At 37.8% G+C, this 26,643-nt stretch overlaps 3 protein-coding genes across 3 annotated transcripts; 1 reads left to right on the forward strand and 2 right to left on the reverse strand.

Annotated features, from left to right (window-relative positions):
* Positions 1 to 983: 983 nt before the first annotated feature.
* Positions 984 to 1,599, reverse strand: LOC105772109 (uncharacterized). The gene is made up of 2 exons (XM_012593437.1): positions 1,300 to 1,599; positions 984 to 1,166 (listed from the first exon to the last, which is right to left on the reverse strand). The coding sequence occupies exons 1-2, from the start codon at positions 1,597 to 1,599 to the stop codon at positions 984 to 986; spliced, it is 483 nt and encodes a 160-aa protein (XP_012448891.1).
* Positions 1,600 to 20,320: 18,721 nt separating this feature from the next.
* LOC105772110 (uncharacterized) lies at positions 20,321 to 20,917 on the forward strand. Its single transcript, XM_012593438.1, has one exon. The coding sequence runs from the start codon at positions 20,321 to 20,323 to the stop codon at positions 20,915 to 20,917; it is 597 nt and encodes a 198-aa protein (XP_012448892.1).
* A 2,532-nt stretch (positions 20,918 to 23,449) lies between these two features.
* LOC105771632 (uncharacterized) lies at positions 23,450 to 23,919 on the reverse strand. Its single transcript, XM_012593056.2, has 2 exons — positions 23,632 to 23,919; positions 23,450 to 23,542 (listed from the first exon to the last, which is right to left on the reverse strand). Exons 1-2 carry the CDS (start codon positions 23,917 to 23,919, stop codon positions 23,450 to 23,452), a joined length of 381 nt encoding a protein of 126 aa, XP_012448510.1.
* Positions 23,920 to 26,643: the final 2,724 nt, after the last annotated feature.

Genomic DNA, 26,643 nt, shown 5'->3' on the forward strand with positions numbered 1-26,643 from the left:
GTCAACGACACGGCCGTATCTGGCACATGACAAAGCACACGCCCGTGTGGCATCAACAATGTAATTTTTTAGCTTTTGCTGAAGCTCATTTTTCTACGTTTTGGGTACACACCTATTTCGATTTTCATGCATGAACACACCCGAGACCACCAGAACCTAGAATCGACAAACCAAACTTACAAAACTCAGTCTTAAATCATAATTAATCTGAAACCACGACACCAAAAATAGTTCGATTCAATTGTTCATCACTTTCACCAACACCCCGAATGATTTCGAATACATTCTTGGCAAAGTTGTCGCTGCCAAAACCCAAAAGTTAAACTAACTAAAAAGGAGAACATCACAAGAACGACACTAAAAGGAAACCCCCTTTTAACTCAAGCAAAACCTTACCACCACTTACCAAAACACAAGAAAACTGAAAAGCCGAAATACCGAAGCTGAGCAATTGAATTAATAGCAAAAAGAAAAATGCAAATGAGAGGAAAAACAAAACCAACGTCAAAATATTTTTAAGAGAAAGAGAGAACCAAAATTCCTTAAAAAATAAAAATAAAATTGATAACCCCCAATATCCCAACTCCCAACTATTTTGTCAACCACAACTACCCACACACTAAGACTCCTAATCTCATCCAACTCTCTCTAAGCCCATCGAATAAAAAATAACATCCACGCTCAAGTAGGGATTCGAACACAGGACCTCCAACATAACAACCCCCTTACCACTTGAATTAGTAGGCTCATTCTGATATAGATTAACAGAAAATTTTATATAAGCCCACTCAACAAGGGTAAGGCTTGGATAAAAAATAACAAAATTTACAAATATGAGACTTGAACCCAAGACCTCATACACACACCCAAAACACTTAACCACTGAAGCAGATACACATTTGTGTCAGATATTTATGGAAACAGAATTAAATTACCCAGGGTGTTACAACTCTACCCACTAAAAAAATTTCGACCTTTACTAATCAAAACAAATGAGGAAGCTCCTGACGCATCGAGTCCTCAGGTTCCCACGTGGGTTCCTCAGTACCATGATTGTGCCACACAACCTTTACTAACGGAATGGATTTCCTCCTCAGAACCTTAGTATAACGATCCAGAATCTGAATTGGCTCCTTCTCAAAAGTCAAATCTGGTCTAACATCAATCTCCTCAATAGAGACAACGTGAAATGATCAGACCAATATCGTCTCAACATCGAGACGTGAAACACATCATGGATACGGTCTAACTGTAGAGGTAGCTTCAACTAATAAGAGATCGGTACACACTCTTCAGAACCTGATGAGGCCCAATAAACCTAGGGCTCAACTTACCCTTACGACCGAATCTCAAAACTTGTTTCCACGGAGAAACCTTAAGAAAAACAAAGTCACTCACAGAGTACTCAATATCTCTCATCTTTTGATTTGTATAATACTTCTGTCTATCAGAAACTGCCTTCAGACAATCCCGAATCAATCTAACATTATCTTCAGTCTCGGAAGCCAACTCAGGACCCAAAATCCGTTGCTTATCCAACATAGTCAAACATAGCGGAGTACGACACTTACGACTATACAAAGCCTCATAAGGAGCCATTTATATGCTAGAGTAGAAACTATAGTTGTACACGAACTCAGGCAATGGCAGAAAATCCTTCCAACTACCTCAAAAATCTAACACACAACTTCAATCTATATCCTCTAGTATCTGAATCACCCTCTCAGATGACCATCAGTTTGAGGATGGAATGCAGTACTGAAGTCCAATCTCGAACCTAGAGCCTCATGCAGTTTCTTCTTGAACCAAGAAGTGAAGCAAGGATCTCTACTAGAAATAATAAAAATAGGAACCCCATGCACTCTTGTAATTTCAGGGATATAGAGCTTCGCTAACATTTGCAAAAAGTAATCGATCCGAACCGGAATAAAATGAGCAGACTTGGTTAATCGATCCATGATGACCCAAATAGAATCATTCTTCGTGGGTGTCAAGGGTAACCCACTAACGAAGTCCATTGTTACTCATTCTCACTTCCATAAAGCAATCTTATCGGGTTGGAGCAAACCCAAAGGCAATTGGTGCTCAGCCTTAACTTGCTGGCATGTCAAATGAGTAACGAAATCCGTAACCTTACGTTTTAAACTCGGCCACCAATACAGTTCATGGAGATCCCGATACATCTTGTTACCACCGGGATGCATAGCGTAAGGGCTACTATGTGCCTCTCTCAAAATCGACTGCCTCAGATCAGAATCATTCAGCACACAGATCCAACCTCGAAGTACTGCCACTCTCAATCTAACGAAATCGTAAACCTAGAAAATTATCCCCTAACTGCTTATCCTGAATCTAATCAATTCAAGTCAGCTTAACTTACAACTCGGCTAACAGAACCCCATCATTAAACAAACTAAGACAAGCGAATATCGCTCTCAAATCAGCCATCGTTCTACGATTGAGAGCATCAACTACTACACTAGCCTTACCAGGATGATACTCTATCGTGCCATCATAATCTTTGAGTAACTTAATCCATCGATGCTGTTTAAGATTCAGCTCTTTCTGAGTAAGGAGGTACTTGAGGCTCTTGTGATCAGTGTAGATGATACACCTCTCACCGTACAGATAATGCCTCCAAATCTTCAATAGAAAAACCACAGCGACCAACTCGAGATCATACATCAGATAATTTCCTTCATGTGTCTTAAGCTGTCGGGACGCATAAGCCACAACCTTACCAGATTGCATCAGTACATATCTCAAACCAACGTCCGACGCATCATTGTACACCACAAACTCTTTATCGGATTTAGGCTATATCAGAATAATAGCCTGAGTCAGAACAGACTTAAGCTTCTTGAAGCACGATTGTTACACATCAGTCCAAACAAAAGGAACACCACTGTGCAAAAGCTTAGTCAAAGGAACTGCAATGAAAGAGAACCCCTCGACATATCATCGATATTAACCCGCAAGACTCAAAAAACTGCAGATCTTAGATACTTTCTTAGGTTGTTTCCAATAAAGTATAGCTTTAATCTTTCTCGGATAAACTCAGATCCCCTTAGCAGAAATCACGTGCCCTAGAAAAGCTACCTCTCTCAACTAAAACTCACACTTGCTCAACTTAGCGCAGAGCTGCTTCTCTCGAAGTATCTAAAGCACTACTCTAATATGCTCATCATGCTCATCCTCGATTTTAGAGTACACTAGAATATCATCGATGAAGATTACAATGAGCTGATCCAGATACGGCTGAAACATTCGATTCATTAAATCCATGAATGCCACCTGACCATTCTTCAGACCAAAGGGTATAACTAGGAACTCGTAGTGCCCATAACGAATCCTAAACGTCGTCTTATGAACATCAACTTCCTTAAATCTAAGATGATGATACCTAGATCAGAGATCTATTTTTTAAAACACTGAAGCCCCTCGGAACGGATCAAATAGGTCGTCGATCCTCGAAAGTGGATACTTATTCTTTACAGTTAGTTTATTCAACTGTTAGTAGTTAATGCATATCCCAATGGTCCTGTCCTTTTTCAAAACAAACAAAATCGGTGCCCCCTACGGAGACACATTAGGACGGATGAAACCCTAATCTAAAAGCTCTTGAAGTTGCGCCTTAAGTTCTGTAAGCTTCTCCAGTGCCATATGAAATGGAGTGATGGACACCAAAGCTATACCCAGTAGAAGCTCAATATCGAACTCAACTTCCTAATTCGGAGCTAAACCCGGTAACTCCTCAAGAAAGACATCCAAAAAATCTCTCATTGTTCTGATATCTTAGACAGAAGAGTCCCCAAAAACAAAAACACTGACGTAAGCCAAATACGTTTTACACTCTTTCTGAACAAATTTCTTAGCCATAAGAGTGGATATCACATCGAATAGATAATCTTAAAGCTCACCAATCACAACCACTTCTTTATCATCCTTGGTACTTAGAAAGACCCTCTTAGTCGTGCAATCCAAACTAACTTGGTGCTTAACAAACCAATCCATACCCAGAATCAAGTCGAACTCTCAAAACGGTAACTCCATCAGATTTGCTAGAAATACGGCCTCTTGCACTTCTAACGGAATATTCCTATAAAGTTTCTTCAATTAAACAGACTACCCCAACGGGCTCAATACAGTAATCTCACTAGAAGTGCTCTCAACAAAAATCCCCAGGTTTTTAGAAACAGTACTAGCTACATAAAAGTGTGTAGAACCTATGTCTATCAGATCAGTATAAGGTACATCACAAATAAAGAATGTACCGGTGACAACATTAGGAGCATCTCTATCCTCTTGGCATCGAGTAACATAGACCAGTGTAGACTGCCTCGCCTCAGTCTGACTAGCACCTCTCTCCGGTGCTCTCTACCATCGACTCATATTGTTACCACCCCTAGTCGGTCCACAGCCCCTAGCTGGCTGCTAAACTGCCCTTTGAAGCTATACAAAACTGGATCTCAAAGCTTGCATCTGATCAGCCCATTGCGGACACTCTCGAATTCGATGCTCCAAGGACCTACACCTCAGACAAACTCCTAACCTTCTTCAACACTCACCTAGATGGCACCTACCACAATTCCCACAAGGCTGAATCCTAGTAGAAGCAACAGGAACTCATACTCTAACCGGTACATTAGGTCTGGCTTGTTTCTTAGGCCTTTAAAAAAACTAGAGGGCTCTGAATCCCTTTTATTCCAACCCTTCTCTCAGTCCCTATTCTAGCGCTCCACACGCTTAACCTCTTCGGTAATCTTTGCCTTATCAACCAAAACTGCGAACTCTCACTCCCATTATGGAGCAATCAGTGCCCTTAAATTATGCCTCAAGCCATCCTCAAAGTGGACGCATTTCTCATACCCAGACGCCACTATGCCTCGAGCGTAGTGACTCAACCTCAAAAACCTTGCCTCACACTCGGCCACAGGTCTACCACATTATGTGAGATTCATAAACTCACGCCTGCGAGCATGTACATGGCTCGCACCCACAGATTTCCCCTAGAAAGCAGTCTTAAAAAAATAATAGTTCAGACTATCTGGTTGAGTACCCTCCTCAACTGATAATCATCATTGATACACCTCGTCGCAAAGCAAAGAGACTACCCCCTTCATTTTATGCTCGAGAGTACAATATATATCATTCATAATCCTCTCGGTGGCCTCCAACCAATACTCGGCCACAATAGGGGCGACTTTAGTGACACCTCTGAACAGCTCAGCACCAATAGACCAGAGTTGTTCAGTTGCCGACCCACGGCCCCCAAATCCAAAATAGGGTCCAGTGACCCACTCCAACACCCTTAACATGGCTTGGGATAGTGCGTCGTCCCGAGGCGAACGACTTTGAGACCCAGCCTTAGTGGTAACCGAAACTGATTTCCCACTCATATATAAATTTGACATATTACCCAGACAGGAAGACTTAGCTCAAGCCGCCGTACGACCTTTACCACACCTACGAATACCTCGACCGTGAGTTCCATAAGCGCTCATCGTAAATTTAAATTTTATCTACATTATAAAATTTTATGTATCAGTTCCAGTATTCATTAGTAGATATTTTATACGTAAATTATCAGAAGTTCAGGAATGTTTCCAGAGGTTTCAGTCTCTAACTAACTCAGCACAGTTTTAAAAAGTACTAACTACACTGTTTCTAGAGTATTCTATCTAAGTTCAAAAAAGCTTACAGGATCAGCACCGGAGACTCATTACCATATACTTCATCTATTTATCCAAACTATTTGAAAACCAATTCTTTTTAAAATACAATTTTGGAACTCAAAATTCACAGCTCGAGTTTTACAACCTGACTCTGATACCACTAAATGTAATACCCCAAACCTGGCCTAGACGTTATGGTTGAATCAGAGTGTGTAACAAAGGAGGGTTTTGAAAACAGTGTTACTTCGATAAAACTTTATGCAGTTGTTTGTTAGATCATCCAAGTTCTTAAAACCCATATTTATTTTTATAACTATTGCTGGAAACATTATTCAATTGTTTCATTTGCCAAAGCACAATTTATAGCGAAAGTTTAATAAAATCGATATATTTTGAAACTTCAGTTCGTATTTTCAGAAAAGTCTTTATTTTCGTAAAACCATCGTTTTCATAAAACATTTTGTCAAAGCATGCAAATTAATAAATAAATGAAACCAAAACCAAAACCAACAGTTAAAAACGATACAGTCCAGAGAGTCCCAAAAATTACAAACTTTCAATTAAATCTGAAATGTTAAATAAAAACCATAAATTACTAGGTATAAACATTTCTCGATCGAGTGGTCACCGTTGAGTCTCTGTCGCACTGATCCGCCTAAGCCTATGGATTACATGCCATACATACAGTCTGATTCAGATTCAGATTTGGACTTAAGTCTTTTACAGATACAGTTACAGATAATAGATTCAGATATGTAGAACAAATATATAGAATTCTACCCTGATCCCCTATACACCAACTCCGACCATCAATCACACCAAGTGGGGTTAAAAACACCTATCCAACATTTTTACGACACATATCAGACAATATATAGCCAAGTTGCCAGAATATAGGCGAAGGTTTCCATACAGAACAGTTCCCCCACATATACAAAAACCCACCCCAGTCACAGATACAGAAATAATAGATACAGTAACATCATGCATAACATGTTTATATACAGAGGTCATATATATATTAACAGAATTACCAGACAAGCATAACAGTGTTTTACTCAGAGTAGAGTATCAGAATATTAGATATCATAATCTTAGGGTTTGGGTACCCCTTACCGACCCTACGGTAGGCCCACAGTCGCTTGAAACGACCCGTGTGACCCTAGGGAAAATTCAAGAATTATGGGCCCACACAGCCGTGTGGCCCACATGCCTAGATTGGCCTCACCTGTGTGGCAAACACGACTTGACCCAAAACTAACAAGCCCATGTGGCATGCCCGTGTAGGCCCACATGTCTGTGTGGCCAAGATGCCGAACATTTCCTAGCCCTTGTGGCCCACACGGCCACACCCACACTATCACACGGTTGTGTCTTACACACGACCACCATGTCCTCATCAAGCACATAGTCGTATCTCGTACACGACTAACCACACAACCAGGCACACGCTCGTGTGGCGTCAACGGTGTGATTTTTTGGCTTTCATCGAAGCTTATTTTTCTGTATTTCGGGTATACACCTATTTCAATTTTGATGTGTGAACACACCCGGGACCACCTGAACTTAAAATCAAGAAACCAAACTCACAAAAATCAGTCTTAAATCACAATTAATCCAAAACCAGGAAACCAACAATAGTTCGACTCAACCATTCATCATGTAACACCCCAAAATTTCTAATTTCGTTATTGTGAAAATATGACACAAATATCTGTCAGCTTTAGTGGTTATGTGTTTTGGGAGTATTTAAGAGGTCCCAAGTTCAAGCCTTCGCTTGGGTAAATTTTGGTATTTTGAATGAATTGGGCCTTACTCTTGTTCAGTATGCTTTTACTTGATTGTTGGGTAAATTACATCAGAATGGGCCTGCTGGACTGGTGGTTAAACGGTGTGTTATTATGGTGGAGGTGATGGGTTCGAATCTTTGGGATTGCAAGGGTTGTATTTTTTTGCTCATAATTTCGGCAAGATTTGTGCTGAACTGGGTTTCAGAGTGGTGGATGTGTAGTAGGAAGTGGGGGTGCAATTTGAGGAGTGAATTAGGGGATTATAGGGGAGTATATCCAAAATCTGATTATTTTTTCCTTTTTCGAAAAAATAGAGTAATTTTTCTCTCCATCTTTCTGACATTTTCTCTCTCCTATCTCTACCAAATATTTTTCTTCTTTTTTCTTACTCGATTATCTTTTCTTTTCTTTCCTCTACTGCCGAAATTCCCTTGTTCCCCCTAAACCATTCTTTCCTCTTGATTTCGTAGCGTTAAGCACCACTTGTGCAAATTCAGTAAGTTGTTGGGTATCATTTTTAGTGATTGTTTTATGTTCAATAATTGAATTCCAGGGTGTTGGCAGAAGTATTTCACGAGGATTAAGGGTCTCCTCGTGATTTTCGTAAATGTACCGATTTGAAGTTTTTGCTGTAAGTGTTCATCGTTTTATAAGTATTTTGGTTTCAAGATTTTGATTAATCACGAGGTAGGACTGATTATGGTGTTATTTGTTCAATTATATGCTTTGGAGCGCTCAGGAACTGTTTTAGCATCAAAGAAAACCAGGTGTGTACTCGAAACACAAAAATAAGGGATTCGGCGAAAAGTTGAAATTGCTTGCTGTTTGGACAGCAGCAGTAGGCTAATTTTGAAAATTCACCATAAATTGGGGAAGTCGAATTAGAGGATGAAAAAAATATGGGATTAAATATATTTGAGTCTAGTTTTCATAGAAGAAACAAAGTAAGCAAAAGAATTTCATACTATGAAATATTTGAATTTTAGTGAGATAGGGTCATAATGATTTCAGAATCCCCTGTCTTGAATTTAGAAAATTATTAAAAATTGTATAAAAATAACTATGGGTTAGAATTTATATGTTTAAAACCTTGAATGAGTCTACTTTCAAGAGAAACAAATGAGAACATTATCCAAATTCTGTATAGGAAGATAATTAATTTTTAGTGCAGAAAGGTCGAAGCTATCAGATAGCAGAATAGTGGAAACTTTAAAGAATAAAATGTACTTATTGGCTAAACCAATAATTCTAAAAAAATTTATGCTAAGAAGATATGTGAGTCTAGTTTCAGGGAAAATTTGCAAATCTTAATTTGGAATTCTGTAACTTAAGATATAAATAATTTAGTAACAATGACTCAAGTAGACAGCTTTGAAGGCTCATATAAGTAAATAGTGGAAACACATATGAATAATTAACTAGCACGGATTACATTAAAATGGATCACGAGGCCAAGGCCAATTTGGGTCATGTGGGCCAAACGGGCGTGTGGGCCCATACGAGCGAACATCATGGGCTTGTAGGCCCATTTTTACTGTCTGGCTGATAAGGTTGCACGAGTCGCCCAAGTCGACTGTGAACCTACTGTAGGATCGGTAAGCTTACCTAAACCCCTAATTTACTGAAATGATTGTATGGCTGATACGACTAAGCTTGATGGTGTCCCACTGATTTGATACTGTATACCTTATTTACATGCATGATATTATGTTATAGCATGTCATATCTGTATATTATATTGCATTGGGTTAGGGGATTGTAATGTTTGGAGGAAGTGTACTGAAAGGCCTCGAGCCTAATTTACTGGTAGCTCAGCTGTAAACTACTGTCTAGTATTGCGTTCAGTACTACTTGGAGTGTAGGGATGGGCGGGTTGATTATATCCTCACATGGAGTGTATGGTTGGACGGAGATGGTGTGTAAAGGCTGCATGGGTAGGATTTTTGTGACTGCATATCTGTTACTGCTACAGCTAGTATGATGGGCTAAAGCCCTACTGCATGACTGTTTTTGTACTGAGATGGGCTAAGGCCCAAAATTTGACTGATACTGATACTGAAAAGGGCTTAAGCCTAGACTGTGATTATCTATTTACTGTCTGTACATTTGTATGGGGATTACACACTAAGTTTACGTAAACTCACCCCTTCTGTTTAATCTGTATAAGTAATCCCCAGATATAGGCGGATCGGTGCAGCACAGGACTCAGTGGTGGCCACACGACTTCTTGGCCACACAATTAACATAAGAAAATGAAAAAAAATGGTTAAATAGAAAAGGGGATTTAGAGACGGCATATTTTTCGAAAAGCACTACCATATGACATCGTCAGATTCGGCCATAACGTCTAGGCCGGGTTTGGGGTGTTACACATCACTTACCCCGACACCCCGAATAATTTCAACTACAATTTTGCAATAGGGGGCCCCGTTCTTCACGATTCGCTGCAACGAAAACCTAGAAATTAAACTAACGAAAAAGAAGAACATCACAAGAATGGCACTAAAAGAAATCCCCTTCTTAACTCGAGCAAAACCTTACGACCAATTACCAAAGCACAAGAAAACTGAAAAGCTAAAATACCAAAGTTGAACAATTGAATTGATAGCACAAAGAAAAAACACAGAGGAGAGGAAAAACAAAACCAACGTCAGAATTTTTTGAGAGAAAGAGAGAGAACCAAAATTCTTTGAAAAAAAACAAAAATAAAATTGATAACCCCTAATATCCCAACTCCCCACTATTTCCTTAACCAAAACTACCTATATACTCAGACTCCCAATCTCATCCACCTCGCTCTCAGTCCATCGAAGTAAAAATAACATCCATGCTTGCGCAGGGTTTCAACCACAAGACCTCCAACACAACAATCCCCTTACCACTCGAACTAACAGACTCATTCTGATATAGATTAACAGACAATTTTATATAAGCCCACTCAACAAGGGTAAGGCTTGGATCAAAAATAACAAAATTCGAAAATATGGGACTTGAACCCAAGACCTCACACACACACCCAGAACACTTAACCACTGAAGCAAATGCACATTTGTGTCAGATATTTACAGAAACAGATTTAAATTACCCAGGGTGTTACACCACACATATAACACAATAACACTAAACCATACGTCGTATAATATTCATCACAAAGATTAGTTAAGTATATAATCTTCAAAAATTATACTATCATGTTTTATCAAAATTCCTAAAGTAGTATTTAAAAGAAATATAAAAGCTTGACTGAGCTTTCGCGATGCTGACCCGTTCAAGACTGAGAACCACTTGAAATCCAACCAACAATAAAGTGAGTTGTGAACTCAGTGCATAAAGAAGCTTGTTCACATAAACACATTTACCAAACAGTGTCCGTACTCAAAGATTCGATCTGATAACAAAAACATTTCTAGTTCAGATCCATGACAAATTTATTTCAGATGCAGAAAAAATTTCAGTTTCATATACAGAACAAATCATAGTCAGCTGCAGATATTCCTAACCCCCATCCACTACACATCATCTTCGGCCATCCCAACACACCGTTAAAGGATTTCAATGCCCAACCAACCCTACACACCATAGAGTGTTTGTCTGACACATTTACAGAAACGCAGCTTAGTTGTTAAATCGTAATGCGATGAAATGTTGGGATTAGAGTTATACATTTGGTGTCTTAGCCACTAATTTAGAACAAATCACTTCCTTCTTCATAATATCCTAACCCATGCATATGCAAAGAACCAATATCTACAATATGTATTTAGTTATTCTAAATTGTTCCACAAGTAGATAGCACAGTTTAATGTCAAACTAAGTATCACAATGCACATACAGGGGTAGAATTTATGCATATGTTATAGGCTATCAGAAAGTTCTCATTCAGTCAAATTCAGACCATTCATACCATGGGGACGTCAAAATTAGCCTTAAGTAACATTTACGGCCTCAAAAACAGTCTCGGACCCTTTTATATACCCTACATGGCCTGGACACATGCCCATGTCCTTGCCCATGTGGTTCACGCGACCTGGGCACACGCCCATGCCTTTGCTCGTGTGGTTTTAAAGTATAAATCAAAGAGCCACACGGCCTGGACACACAGTCGGGTCCTTGCTCGTGTGACTCACACGACCTTGACACGTCCATATGCTTGCCCGTGTTGTCTTAAGTCACAATTAGTGAGTTATACGGCCTAGACATACGCCCGTGTCCCTCTTCCGTGTGATCTTACACTAACATTGTCCCACACGGCCTGGACACATGCCTATATGCCTTACCCATGTAACTCTAAATTGATGAACAGTGAGTTACACGGCCACCTACATAGTCATGTGGCTCCCACAGGCTGGACACACACCCATGTGCCTAGCCATGTGGCATCGACAACCACCATTTTCGGTAACCGAAACTTACAGAAATTAAGGTTTTCGGTACGCACCTAAAGAGATTTCAAAGCAACAAGAATAAAGAGAGTCTCCTAAGCCTAAAATGACCATCCAACAACTCAACCAACTTTATCGACAATAACGCACATTTTACACAGAATACATTATGTCGAAGGTTTCAACACGAAACCTTCCACAAAATATAACTTAATAGAAAATCAACAAAGATCACTTAATTTGTCGAGTTGAGGTTTGCTACTCCAGACACCCCCACCTAAGAGGAAACCAAGCGACTAATTATCAGGAATTACACAATACGCTCGAGATGCCCAATTCAAAACATAAACCCCAGAATTTAATGAATTAATAGTGCAACTTACTTACTAACCTTTCGATCAATGTAATTAACGGTGTATAACTTCGTCTAGATCATACTTACTTACGACCATGATCAAAATGAAGAAGAGAATTAAAGAATAAAATAAAAAAGGAAGAATGAAAAAATAAAAAATAAAAGACAGTAACAAAAAGGAACGAATAGAAGATGAAGAAATTTTTAATTCCTAATAACTTCTAGTCATATACCAGCACTTAGCAAAACGAATGGAACATAACTACCTAAGTTGAACACAACTTAATAAACCATGGCTCAAATCGACCATTTGGCCCAAAGCATCAGTCATTTAACCCTTGCAACAGTATGCACGACCAGCCTCCAAACTAGAACATTCAGATACTTACCCAAAGAAAGAGCGCCTCCTAAAGTGCTTAACTCACTGGAGGAGTAATCGTCACACGATCGTCACCTACAAAAATCCCAAAAATGATTACAATGGAAGCTACAGACCTAAATTAAACAACCCATCCTTCAAGTGAAAAAAGGATACATTACATACAACAAGGAAGAAAAAGAATATATGATACTCACATCTAGATGGGAAATACTCACTTCTTGATCGATACCCAACACAGGAGATGGCACAATAACAACGACGACACCACACAAAAACCAAGGGCGACAGTAAAACCATAGTAAAGGGATGACAACAAAAGATGGATCAAAGTAAGGAAAGTGCCATAAAACTAAGCTTTTCCAATGGAGAAATACGAAAAACGTAGTAAAAGGGAAAGAAAAGTAGAAGGAAAGGTCTCAGCGAGGAAAAAAATCAGTAAACAGAAAACTGAAAACAAAATGAGGGGAAAAGAGAAAGTTGGAGAGTGAGGGATATAAGGGAAGGCAAGAGCGGAAAGTGGAGGAGAGGGACAACAATTTGGGAGTATAGCTAAGACCTTACTGCTCAACCAGCAAGCTCATTCATTTTAACAATTTAGGAAAAATAAATCATAAGAAAGATGATTAAAACAGGGATTGAGACAAAAAGAATAAAACTCTAAATAAGAAAATCAAACACAGAACCTCACACACCCACAACAGCACACTTAACCACTGAACCAGACCAATTACTTCACATAAATAGTAATTCAAAAGAAATGAAAAATTTGGCATCTCAATTCATATCATAATCTCATTATCAAATCATTGATTTGGTATCTCAACTCAAATTGAGAAATGGTTACCCTATTAATTGTTCAGGCAAATTCGACATAGTAAGTTGTGCCAAACGCTGGTTGGTAAAACCAGATTAATTTTTTTGTCCGAACAATTAATAGGGTCATCATTTTTCAGTTTCATTTATAAGTCAATATCTCAATTCATATCATAATCTTATCATTAAATCATTGATTCACACATGTGGCAGCATAGTTCATCACAATATAGATTCAATTTCACTATTGTATCAATATACAACATTTCAAAGCAATTCAATTTAGTCCTTATAGTAACAACTAATCTAAATCAATTCAATTTCTCTCCTATTCGGTTTTGAATACTTGAAGATGATGAAATTTTCTCACTCATTCCACTATGTTTTTATCATTTTCTTTATTATATGATTTATTTTATAATTTAATTAATTAAATTAAGATTTTATATCATATATATATATATATATACATTTATCCACTTACATGTCCACTTATGTATTGAGAAGGTATAATTGCCTTCTTATTCTTGCTTCTTGTATCCTTTCTAACCCAGCCTAGACATTAGACCCAAACTTGGAAGATCGCATTAGCTACTGAAATGATCCAGTAAGCTATCAGAGTTTCAAAAATAGTTATTTTAAAACATTTTTTTAATTTAGTAGGAAACTTAGATAAATACCAATTTATTTAGTACTCAAAATCTCAAATGCAACTTGGCAGCAAAAAATGAGATTTATTTGTTTTTAATAAAAACTGGGGTTCATCATAACAAATTAATAATCATAACTTGATATCCTAAAATTTAAATTAAATGTCATTCAACATAAAAACTCAAATCCTAAGTCCTATGCCACAGTTTGAAATAAAATAGTACAATCTTTGAAAAACACAAAAAGGAAATAAACCACGTATTGAGCCTAAATAATTCTTTAAGTAAAAACTGAGCGTAGACCCCCTAGACGTCGCATTCTCGTCCTAATCTGGTGGGTTATCTCTAAGGATAGAAATAAATGGGGGAGTGAGCTATGATGCTTCGTGTGAGTTCATTCGCAAGAAAATCAGTGCAAATAGATAGTAAGAAAATCAAATAATAAAACATAGAATAGTCGCATTCGTCTAACAGTTCAGAGTATCGATATTTCAAATTAACCATCATTGGTATCATAGATTTTATATTTAACCCCTTTTTTTTCATTTTGGGCTCCATTTAAAAAATATATATCTCATCTGTAACGCCCTGAATAATTTATTTATGTTTCTAGAAATATCTAACATAAGTGTGTATCTGCTGCAGTGGTTAAGTGTTCTGGGTGTGTGTGTAAGGTATTGGGTTTAATTCCCACTTACAAAACTTTATTATTTTTTATCCAAGCCTTACCCTTGTTAAGTGGGCTTATATAAAATTGTCTATTAATCCATATCAGAATGAGCCTGCTGGTTTGAGTGTTAAGCGAGTTGGTGTGTTGGAGGTCTTGAGTTCAAACCCCTACGTGATAGAGGGTGTTTATTTTTGCTCGGTTGACTAATAGAGTTTCGGGAGAGCTAAAATTCTAAAGTGGTTGAGACTGAGGTGTTAGTGGAAAGTTACGAATATCACGTTTTTTCTTAATTTATTTTTATTTTTATTTTTATTTTTATTTTCCCAAAATTTCCTTAGTTGACGTTTTTTTCTATTGCTTCTCATTCTCTGTGTTTTTTTCTTTCGTCTTCCTCTTTATTCTTCGAACTTGGATTCCAATTAAATTGTGGGATTTATTGCCTGATCAATGTTGTGGTGTAATTGTGGCTTTTTTCTGTCCAATTTTGATTACAATTTAATTCGGAGAAGATTAATGGGCTCAAAATTATCCGTTGGTGACTTAGTTGCGTGGGAATTACCGTTGTTTGATCGAAGGTACTGTGTGGTTTAGGAGTGTTTTCTCATTGAAATCGTACCAGGTGTGTACCCCCTTACACATAAAATCAAGCTTTGATAGTCAACTAAGGAACTAAGGAACAAGAGTATTGCATGAACCTCCATTTAAAGTCAGTTCATAGATTAGTGGTTACCAGAAGACTCCGCTACATCGATCCGTCTAAGTCTGTGGATTACTTGAACAGAACAGACAAACATAAGTGAGTTTACGTAAACACAATGTATAACCCAATAGAAATAGACATGCTGCACATATAAAAATCACATACACAATCAAATCCAGTTTCAGATTCGGAGTTAAGTCCTTTACAGATTCAGATTCCAGAAGCAGATAAGCAGAACAAATAAACCGAATCCTACCCCCATCCTCTTCACACCAACTCCGACCATCCCAACACATCATGTGGGATTAAAAACACTCACCCATCTCTACACACCATATCGTGCCAATATGACACATATTAAATAATTTGCAACCCAGCTGCCAGAATATAGGTGAGGGTCACCATATAGAACACTTCCTCCACATATACAAACCCCACCCCAACCAGATATATATTCAAAATTACCATGCTTACATGCTCATATACATATATCAAGTAAATATACCCAATCAGATATATATTCAAAATTATCATGCTTACATGCTCATTTACATATATCAAGTAAGTATACACGGACATGTTGGTTTTGGGTCAGGCCGTGTGGGGCACATGGGTAAGGCCAACCTAGACATGTGGGCCCACACGAGCGTGTGGGCTATTCATTCTAAAATTTTCTCTAGGGTCGCACGGGCCGTTCCAATCAACTGTAGGCCTACAGTAGGGTCGGTAAGGGCTAACCAAACCGTAACATTATGTCATCTGATAGTCTGATATTCTACTCTGAGTATGACACTATTATGCATGACTTATTATTTTGATGTATATTTACTTGATATATGTATATGAGCATGTAAGCATGATAATTTTGAATATATATCTGATTGGGGTGGGGTTTGTATATGTGGAGGAAGTGTTCTCTATGGTGACCCTCACCTATATTCTGGCAACTGGGTTGCACATTATTTAATATGTGTCATATTGGCACGATATGGTGTGTAGGGATGGGTGGGTGTTTTTAATCCCACATGATGTGTTAGGATGGTCGGAGTTGGTGTGTAGAGGATGGGGGTAGGATTCGGTTTATTTGTTCTGCTTATCTGCTTTTGGTATCTGAATCTGTAAAGGACTTAACTCAGAATCTAAAACTGGATCTGACTGTGTATGTGATTTTTATATGTGCAGCATGTCTATTTCTATTGGGTTATACATTGAGTTTACGTAAACTCACTCATGTTTGTCTGTTCTGTTCAAGTAATCCACAGACTTAGACGGATCGATGTAGGGGAGTCTTCCGGTGACCACTAGTTTATAAACTGACTTTAAATAGAGGTTTTATTTATTTAAGAAATATTTTTTAGAGTTCTGTATTAATTGGACTCTCCAGCCTGTTGGTTTAAATTTTGGGATTTAGATTTTTCGTTTAATAAGTTAATTGCCGCGGTTATCTAAAAACATGGCTTTTACTAAAAAAAGGTTTTCCAAACCTATAAATGGGATTTTAAGAAAATAACGTTTACTATAACTTCCGCTGTAAATTACATTTTGGCAAATAAATTAAGTGAATAACATTTTTGACATTGGATATAAATGAATATTAATTATAAAATTGGAATGATTTACTATAACGACTCCATTTTCAAAACCCTTCTTTGTGACATCTTTGGATTCGCCTATAACGTCTAGGTCGGGTTTGAGGTATTACATTTAGTGGTATCAGAACCAGGTTGTAAAACTCGGGTAGTGAAATTTTGGGTTCTAAATTTTTTTTAAAAAGAACTAATTGTCAAAATTTTGTTGCTCCTATTAGGATTTAGCCATGCAGTGATTGTGGTAGGCACCATTCGGGCGAGTGTTGGTGGAGGTTAGGGGCTTGTTTGAGGTGTGGATCCTTGGAGCATCGTATTAGAGAATGTACAAAGTGGGCTGATCAGATGTAAGCTTTAGGACTGGGTTCTACACAACCTTAGAGGGTAATTCAGCAGCCACTGAAGGGTCGTGGACCAGCTTGGGGTGGTAATGGTATGGGCCGATGACAAAGAGCACCGGACAGAGGTGCTAATTAGACTGAGGTGAGGCAGTTTGCACTGGTTTATGCTATTCGACGTCGAAAGGATAGAGATGCTCCTGATGTTACCACAGGTACATTCTTTATTTTTGATGTACCTCATACTGCTCTAATAGACATAGGTTCTATACACTCCCATATAGCTAGTACCATTTCTGAAAACTTGAGGATTTTTGTTGAGAGCAATTTTAGTGAGATTGCTGTACTGAGTCCATTGGGGGAGTCTGTTCGGGTTAGTAAATTTTATAGGAATGTTCCATTAGAAGTACAAGGGATTCTATTTCTGGTAAATTCGAAGGAGCTTTCGTTTAGGGATTTTGACTTAATTTTAGGTATAGACTAGTTGGTTGCGCACCGAGTTAGCTTAGATTGCACAACTAAGAAGGTTTTTCTAAGGACCGAGGATGATAAGGAGGTGGTTTTAATCAAGGAGCGTCGAGATTATCTGTCTAATGTGATCTCTGCTCTTGTGGCTGAGAAACTGGTTTGAAAAGGGTGTGAGGCGTATTTGGCTTACATTAGTGTTTTAATTTATGGGGACTTTTTCGTTGGAGATATCAGAACAGTGAGGGATTTTACAGATGTCTTTCCTGAGAAGTTACTGGTTTACCTCTGAATCAAGAAGTTAAGTTCGACATTAAGCTTCTACTGGGTACAACTCCGATGTCCATCACTCATTACGTATGGCACTGAAGGATCCTGCAGAGCTTAAGGCTCCACTTTAAGAGCTTTTGGATCGTGGTTGCATTCGTCCTAGTGTGTCTTCATGGGGGGCACCGATTCTATTTGTAAAGAAAAAGGATAGCACCATGAGATTGTGTATTGATTATCGACAGTTGAATAAACTGACCGTAAAAAATGAGTATCCACAATAGAGGTGCTCATGGTAAGGCGCTACCCTTGACCAGATGGCCCTTGAAATATGGGAGGGTTCGCGTAAAAATATAAGCCTAAAATATAGGTTTGGGCAAAAAAAATGAGGCCCGTTTAAAAATGGGTCGGACCTCGGGCACCACTTTTTTGGCCCAAGCTCGGCCCGGCCCGGCCCGAATATAATAAATATTTATTTTTTTATATTTTTTTTATTTTTGAAATATTTTTTTATTTTTAAAATGAATTTTTGGTGTTTATTTAAAAAATGGTGCCAGGTTGGGCTCGAGCTTAGGAATTTTTTTCAGGCCGGGCCTAGCAAAATTTTTGGCCAATATTTTAGGTCGAGCTAGGCCCGGGCCTAGGAAATGAGCTAAAATTTTTTTCTGGGCCCGGCCCGGTCCATGAGCACCTCCAATCCACAGTCGAGGGTTGACAATTTGTTTGATCAATTTCAAAGGGCTTCAGTGTTTTCAAAGATTGACCTCTGCTCTGGGTATCATTAGCTTAGAGTTAAAGAAGTTGATGTTCATAAGACCGCATTTAGGACTCGTTATGGACATTACGACTTCCTAGTTATGCGTTTTGGTCTGATGAATGCTCTAGCTACATTCATGAATCTGATAAACTGAGTGTTTCAACTATATCTAGATCAGTTCATCATGGTCTTCATCGACAACATTCTGATTTCCTCTAAGACCAAGGATGAGCATGATAAAAATCTTAGAGTAGTGCTTCAAATACTCCGTAAGAAACAGCTCTACGTTAAGTTGAGGAAGTGTGAATTCTGATTGCGTGAGGTGACTTTTTCGAGGTATGTAGTTTCTACTGAGGGGATCTGAGTTGATCCGAGAAACATTGAGGCTGTGCTTGATTGGAAACAGCCTAAGAATGTATCTGAAATCTATAGTTTTTTGGGTCTGCGGGTTATTATCAACGGTTTGTCAAGGGTTCTCCCTAATTACAGCTTCTTTGACTAAGTTTCTGCGCAATGAAGTTAATTTTGTCTTGACTAATGCGTAAAAATTGAGATTCGAGAAGCTCAAGTTGTTTTAACTCAGGCTCATGTTCTGATATAGCATGAACCCAGTAAAGAGTTTGTGGTCTATAGTGATGCATCGCACATTGGTTTGGGTTATGCTAATGCAAAATCGTAGGGCTGTGGCTTATGCGTCCCGTTAGCTTAAGACACACGAAGGGAATTATCCGATGCATGATATCCAGTTAGCTGTTGTAGTTGTTGCGTGAAAAATCTAGAGGCACTATCTGTACGGTGAGAGGTGCATTATATACACTGATCACAAGAGCCTCAAGTACCTCATTACTTAGAAAGAGTTGAATCTTAGACATCGTCGGTGGATTGAGTTGCTCAAACATTATGACTACACGATAGAGTATTATCCTAGTAAGGCTAATTTAGTGGTCGATGCTCTCAGTCGTAAAGTGATGACTGATTTGAGAGGGATGTTCGCTCGTCTTAGTCTATTTGATTACGGGGGTCTGTTAGTCGAGTTGCAAGTTAAGCAGACTTGGATTGATCAGATTTGAGATAGGCAGTTAAATGGGTTGCCCTTGACACCCATTAAGAAGGATTTTGTTTGGGTCATCGTGGATCGATTGACCAAGTTCGCTCATTTTATTTCGGTTCGGATGGACTACTCTCTACGAAAGTTAGCGAAGCTCTATATCTCTGAGATTGTAAGACTGTAAGGGGTTCCTGTTTCGATAATTTCTGACAGAGATCTTCACTTCACTTCTCGATTCTGAAAGAAATTACACGAGACTTTGTGTTCGAGATTAGACTTTAGTACTGCATTCCATCCTCAAACCGATGGTCAATCTGATATGGTGATTCAGATACTGGAGGATATGCTTCAGAGTTGTGTGATAAATTTCTGAGGTAGTTGGGAGGATTTTCTTGCGCTAGCTGAGTTCACCTATAATAGCAGTTTTTAGTCTAGCATCCTGATGGCACCTTACGAGGCTTTATATGGTCGTAAGTTTCGTACTCCACTATGTTGGAATGAGTTGGGTGAGCATCGGGTTTTAGGTCTTAAGTTGGTTTCTGAGACCAAAGATAAGGTTAGACTAATTCGGGATCGTCTGAAGGCGGCTTCTACTAGACAGAAGTCTTATCCAAATCTTAAGAGAAGAGTTATTGAGTACTCTGTGCGTGACTTCGTTTTTCTTAAGATTTCTTCGTGGAAAAAAGTTCTGAGATTCGGTCATAAGGGCAAGTTGAGCCCTAGGTTCATTGTGTCGTATCGAATTCTAAAGCGTATGAGATCGGTCGCTTATCAATTAGAGCTACCTCCAGAGTTAGACCGTATCAACGATGTGTTTCACGTCTCGATGTTGAGGCAGTATCGATCTAATCCCTCTCATGTTGTCTCTGTTAAAGAGATCGAGGTTAAACCAGACTTGACTTTTGAGGAGGAGTCGGTTCAGATTTTGGATCGAGATGTTCAGATTCTAGGGAGGAAGTCTATTCCGTTAGTAAAGGTTTTGTGGAGGAATCATGTCACTGAAGAAGCCACGTGGGAACCTAAGGACTCGATATATTAGGAGCATCCTTATCTATTCTGATCAGGTAAATTTTGAGGTTGAAAATTTTTTAGGGGGTAGAGTTGTAACGCCCTGAATAATTTATTTTTGTTTCTGTAAATATCTAACATAAGTGTGTATCTACTTCAGTAGTTAACTGTTCTGGATGTGTGTGAGAGGTATTGGCTTCAACTTCCACTTTTGGCAAAACTTTGTTATTTTTTATCTAAGCCTTACCCTTGTTAAGTGGGCTTATATAAAATTGCCTGTTAATCCATATTAGAATAAGCCTGGTGGTTAGAGTGGTAAGGGAATTGGTGTGTTGGAGGTCCTGAGTTCGAATTCTTGCGTGAGCGAGGGTGTTTATTTTTGCTCGATTGACTAATAGAGTTTCGGAAGAGCTAAAATTCTAAAGTGGTTGAGATTGAGGTGTTAGTAGGAAGTTGGGGATATCAAGTTGGATTTTAATTTATTTTTATTTTTATTTTCCTAAATTTCCTTAGTTAACATTTTTTTCTGTTGCATCTCCTTCTTTGTGGTTTCTTTTTCTTTTGTCGTCCTCTCTATTCTTCGACCTTGGTTTCCAATTAAACTATGGGATTTGTTGGCTTGTCGGCGTTATGGTGTAATTGTGGCTTCTTTCTGTCTAATTTCAATTGCGATTAATTCGAGAAAGATCAAGGGGCTCGAAATTGTCCGTCGATGACTTAGTTGCGTGAGAATTATCGTTGTTCGATCGAAGGTGCTGTGTGGTTCGAGTGTGTTTCCTTATCGAAGTCGTACCAAGTGTGTACCTCATTACGTAGAAAATCAAGCTTCGGCGAAAGTCGAAAAACTATACTGTCAATGCCACACGGGCGTATGCCTGGCCATGTGCGAGACACGGCCTTGTGGTGGTGTAAGTATGGCTGTGTGGACCACATGGGCTAGGCCTAGTTCAGCGTGTGGGCCCACACGAGCATGCCACACGGGCGTGTAGGCTTTATTCCAAGTGGTGTGGGCCACACGAGTAAGGCCAATCTAGGCATGTGGGCCCATAAGGGAAAGCCACATAGGCATGTGGGCCCATAATTTTTAAATTTTCCCTAGGGTCGCACGGGTCGTTTCGATCAACTGTAGGCATACTGTAAGGCCGGTAAGGGATAACCAAACCCTAACACTATGTGATCTGATAGTCTGATATTCTGCTCTGAGTATGACACTGTTATGCATGTCTAATTATTCTGATGTATATTTACTTGATATCTGTATAGAAGCATGTAAGTATGCTAACTCTGAATATATATATCTGATTGGGGTGGGGTTTGTATAGGTGGAAGAAGTGTTCTGCATGGCAATCCTAGCATATATTCTGGCAACTGGGCTGCACATTATCTGATATGTCTCGTATTGGCAAGATATAGGTGTAGGGATGGGTAGGTGTTTTTAACCGTACATGGTGTGTTGGGATGGTTGGAGTTGGTCTGTAGAGGATAGGGATAAGATTCAGTTTATCGGTTCTGCTTATTTGCTTCTGGTATCTAAATCTGTAAAGGAATTAACTCCGAATCTGAAACTGAATCCGATTGTGTGTGTGATTTTTGTATGTACAGCATGTCCATTTCTGTTGGCTTACACATTGAGTTTACGTAAACTCACTTCTGTTTGTCTGTTCTCTTCAGGTAATCCACAGACTTAAGAGCATCGATGTAGGGAAGTGTCACAATGACCACTAGCCTATGAACTGACTTTAAATAAAGGTTTTCTTTATTTAAGAAATATTTCTGGGAGTTTTGTATTAATTGGGCTCTCTGGACTGTTGGTTTAATTTTTGGGATTTGGATTTTTTGTTTACTACGTTAATTGCCACAGTTAGCTAATAACATGGTTTTTACAAAAACAATTTTTTCCAAACCTATGAATGGGATTTTAAGAAAATAATGTCTACTATAACTTCCCCATAAATTACGTTTTGGAAAATAAATTAAGTGAATAATGTTTTCGACATTGGATATAAACGAGTATGAATTATAAAACTGGAATGATTTTCTGTAACGACTCAGTTTTCAAAACCCTTCTTCATGACATCTCCGGATTCAGCTATAACGTCTAGGCTGGGTTTGGGGTGCTACATCACCTTTCACTAAAAATTCTTGATTTCAACTTTACCTTTCGCTTGCGAATTTAGAAAAATCAGTCAATCTTAATAGATAATAATCAAAAGAGAAGTTGAGTTTATAACTTAAACAAATTTTATTTAATTTATTCAATGTTTATTTTTCATCATATGTTGAAGATATAAAGCATTTGAAACACAAGAAAAAGAAAACTATTACATAAATTTTCCTTCGACACATAATTTATAGATATTATATATAGTCTTCAAGTTCTTGTTCCAGTTCAACATCTTCATAACTCTGACATGTTTAAGAGACGAGCCCTGCAATTTAATTAACCCAAAAAAATAATGAAAAAAGAAAGATAATTTTTATATATAAGCCAAATAAAATTGGGTTTTTCTCTGTGTGCGTGTGTGTTGGATTCCATGAGATTTTCACCTTTGATTAATTGTAATTAAGCATCAAGGCAAATGATGTTCATTTTCTTCCACGCAAACAAGACTACATGTTTGGAGTAGTACATATGCCCAGTTGGATCACAGTAATACTGCATCAACATCACCACCACCATCATTATCATCTTAATATTTGCATACATGTATGTAGGATGAAGGAAACAATGGTGGTTTGATATACCTTATAGATCCTACCAAGGCCCTTACGACCAGACGGAACATAGCGCTCTTCCGCAACCCATCCAGGGAGCAACCAGTCATAAGGAGCATCGCTGTTGTCAAAGTACTTGACGATGACACCATGTGATATCCTACTGCCCCTTTTTTCAACCTGCTCTTTCACCGCTTTCAAGGTGGCTAGCGTCAATGGCGATTGCTCCTTAGCCTGTTGCTCATGTGTTGTCGCTCCTGGTGGTGGTCTCTCCCACTTCCTCTTCCTCGAGCTCGACTCACCTCTCTCTACCTCCATCACTGCCTTAAAACCTACAATGCTTATTGTTTTATATGAACCTTTTCATTTCTTATCATCTATATATAGCCCCAGCGTGGGTTGTTAGTTTTGCAATTTTCCATATTTGCCTCTCATTTTCCTCTTTTCTTTTGCATTTATCCCTTATGGTATTGAATCATTTTTTTCTAAATTGATTGAGCATAATTTAAAAAAAAATTAGGTTTACTCCATTGGTTATACAATTATTCTCAAATAAGGTTAAAAAGTAAATGGTGAGCCAAAACCATTATATAGACCATTAATAAAACGAATCCGCATTAGATTTTTACGTTATACTTATACTTAAAATAAAATATTAAAAAGGCAAGTGACACGGAAATTTTCCGTAATAATTGAGACTAATCATTGCTTTAATTTATTAATATAATATATTTTTATTTTAATTGAGAATATTAGTTTATTTAGTATATATTCAATGATAAAAATCATAAAACTACACATGATTTTTGGTCCAATATATAATTTGATACATGAATTTTGATTTTGTACAATTACACATTTTTTATTACTAAAATATTATTATCGGTGTAGCATGTAGCATCATTTTACATCTACATTACATATGGTTTACATAAATATTATATATATTTTATAATTACAAGAAATTTTAATTTCCTAAACTTATTTGCTTGATAGTGTAATTACATCATAATTCCGATGTTCTGTTTAGTAGCACGAATTTTAATTACATAGTTACAAATTTTATTTTTTTAAATGATAATTACTGTAAAAAATAATTAATAATATTTTTTTAAAAATCTAAACAATTAACAAAAATTAAAATCAAATCATATGGTGTCGATTGAGTCTTAGCTCGACTGGCATGGGCATTGTTGCTAATGCAAGAGGACCTAGGTTTGAGTGCGCTGAAGCACATTATCCGCCTATTTATGGGTAGGAAAGGGGTTATGGGTAGTTCTACGCATTGCCTAAAAAAGAATAGATATGATCTGATCATATGCAATTTTCTAATTGCTCTAGCGTTCCATATTTGTAACTTGAATCTATATCATTAAGATTGTCGGGATCTTCTTTTCATATCTATTCTTCAAAGTATGAATCATCTCAATTCCACCTATATTTAAAGCTTACAAGTAAGCAATAACCTTTATCACTTAAAATCCTGGTTTAATAGAAAAATACATCTAACTTAACTTTATAGTTGAAAATGATGTCTGCTTGCATTTTCTAAAAGAATACTTTACAGCAGAAATTCTCAAATCGATATGTTTTGGGAAAACTAAGTTTATTTTGTCGAAATCATTTGTTTTGTAGGAAATTAGACATTTTCTATAAAATGTTTTTAATGGTGTCATGCAAAAATTGAAAATAACGTCCCAAAAACCAAATTAGCCAAATATTACAAAACATTTAAATCCAAATTTAGCTGAATCAAATGTAACAAATTTATTGTAACCGAGCTCCTAGGCACCGACACGCCTAAGTCTGAGGATTACCTAAAAATATCAGTCAAATAGAAGATCAGTTTTCGAAACCCAGTGTATAAGAAATAACTTTACATAGTTAATTTCTATAAGACAGATTTAGCAGAACGGATTCATATCAGAGCGGTACAAATACAGACATATATCCTACCCCCATCCGCTGCACACCATCTTTGACCATCCCAACACACTATATGGGGTATGAAACACCCATTCAACCCTACACACCACTTTGTCCCAATATGACACTTTTCAGAAAATTTGCAGTTGAACTGCCAGTGTAATAGGCGAGTTATCACCATTCACAAAAATACTTCCTCCACATAATATAACTCATCCCAAATGCAAATACAAAATAGATCGAAAATCAGACATGCTACAGTTATACATGCATGACATAACAGATACAAAGTATACATAGCATTTTTTAGATTTCACATAGCCTACCACAAAGTTTATTAACCGTATAACATTTCAAATATACATCAGATATCATAATTAATACTTACATATGATCAAATTCTATGTTTTATAGCTTATTAGATCACATACTAACCCCATGGAAGGCCTACATTCAATCAGAACAACGTTTATAGCCCAAGGGTAAAACTTAGAATTTTGGGCCCACACGGTCTAGCACACAGCCTCACACATGCCTGTGTGGCCCACACGCTATGTGGTCCACACGGCCCAAATGGCACAAACGATTTCCAACACATAGTCTAGCGCACGACCAACCACACAACCTAGCACACGACCATGTGGCATCGACAGGTTACTTTTTTGGCTTTCGCCAATCACTATTTTTCGTGTTTTGTGTTACACACCTGAGTCTTTTCTGATATACTTCCTAAAAACATATAATCCCACACCTAAACCAACAATTAGCATAGCCCATATCAGTAAAGGTTCACGAATTTAAATGAAAGTTTCTTACAAACGAACTAACAAAAAACCCTCCAAAAACACATTCGAGACCCTTACCACTAAACGGACAGCAATCACACTAATTTTAGGATGTTGGAGGATCATCAATCGTCTCATGAACTTCCCATAAAACGAATCAAATTAATTAGATAACCCAAAATACGAATCTTTGCATAAAAATCTTGAAATTTAAGCATAGCCAAAAACCCAACGAACAATTGTAACAAATGAATTGAGTAAAACAATAAAACCTTACCTCTGTGAAATGAACCCGACTAAATGAAGCCAAAGAACCAAAACCATTTATAAA

Source organism: Gossypium raimondii, chromosome 6 (genome assembly GCF_025698545.1).
Source record: "Gossypium raimondii isolate GPD5lz chromosome 6, ASM2569854v1, whole genome shotgun sequence".
NCBI classification, from domain to species: Eukaryota; Viridiplantae; Streptophyta; class Magnoliopsida; order Malvales; family Malvaceae; genus Gossypium; species Gossypium raimondii.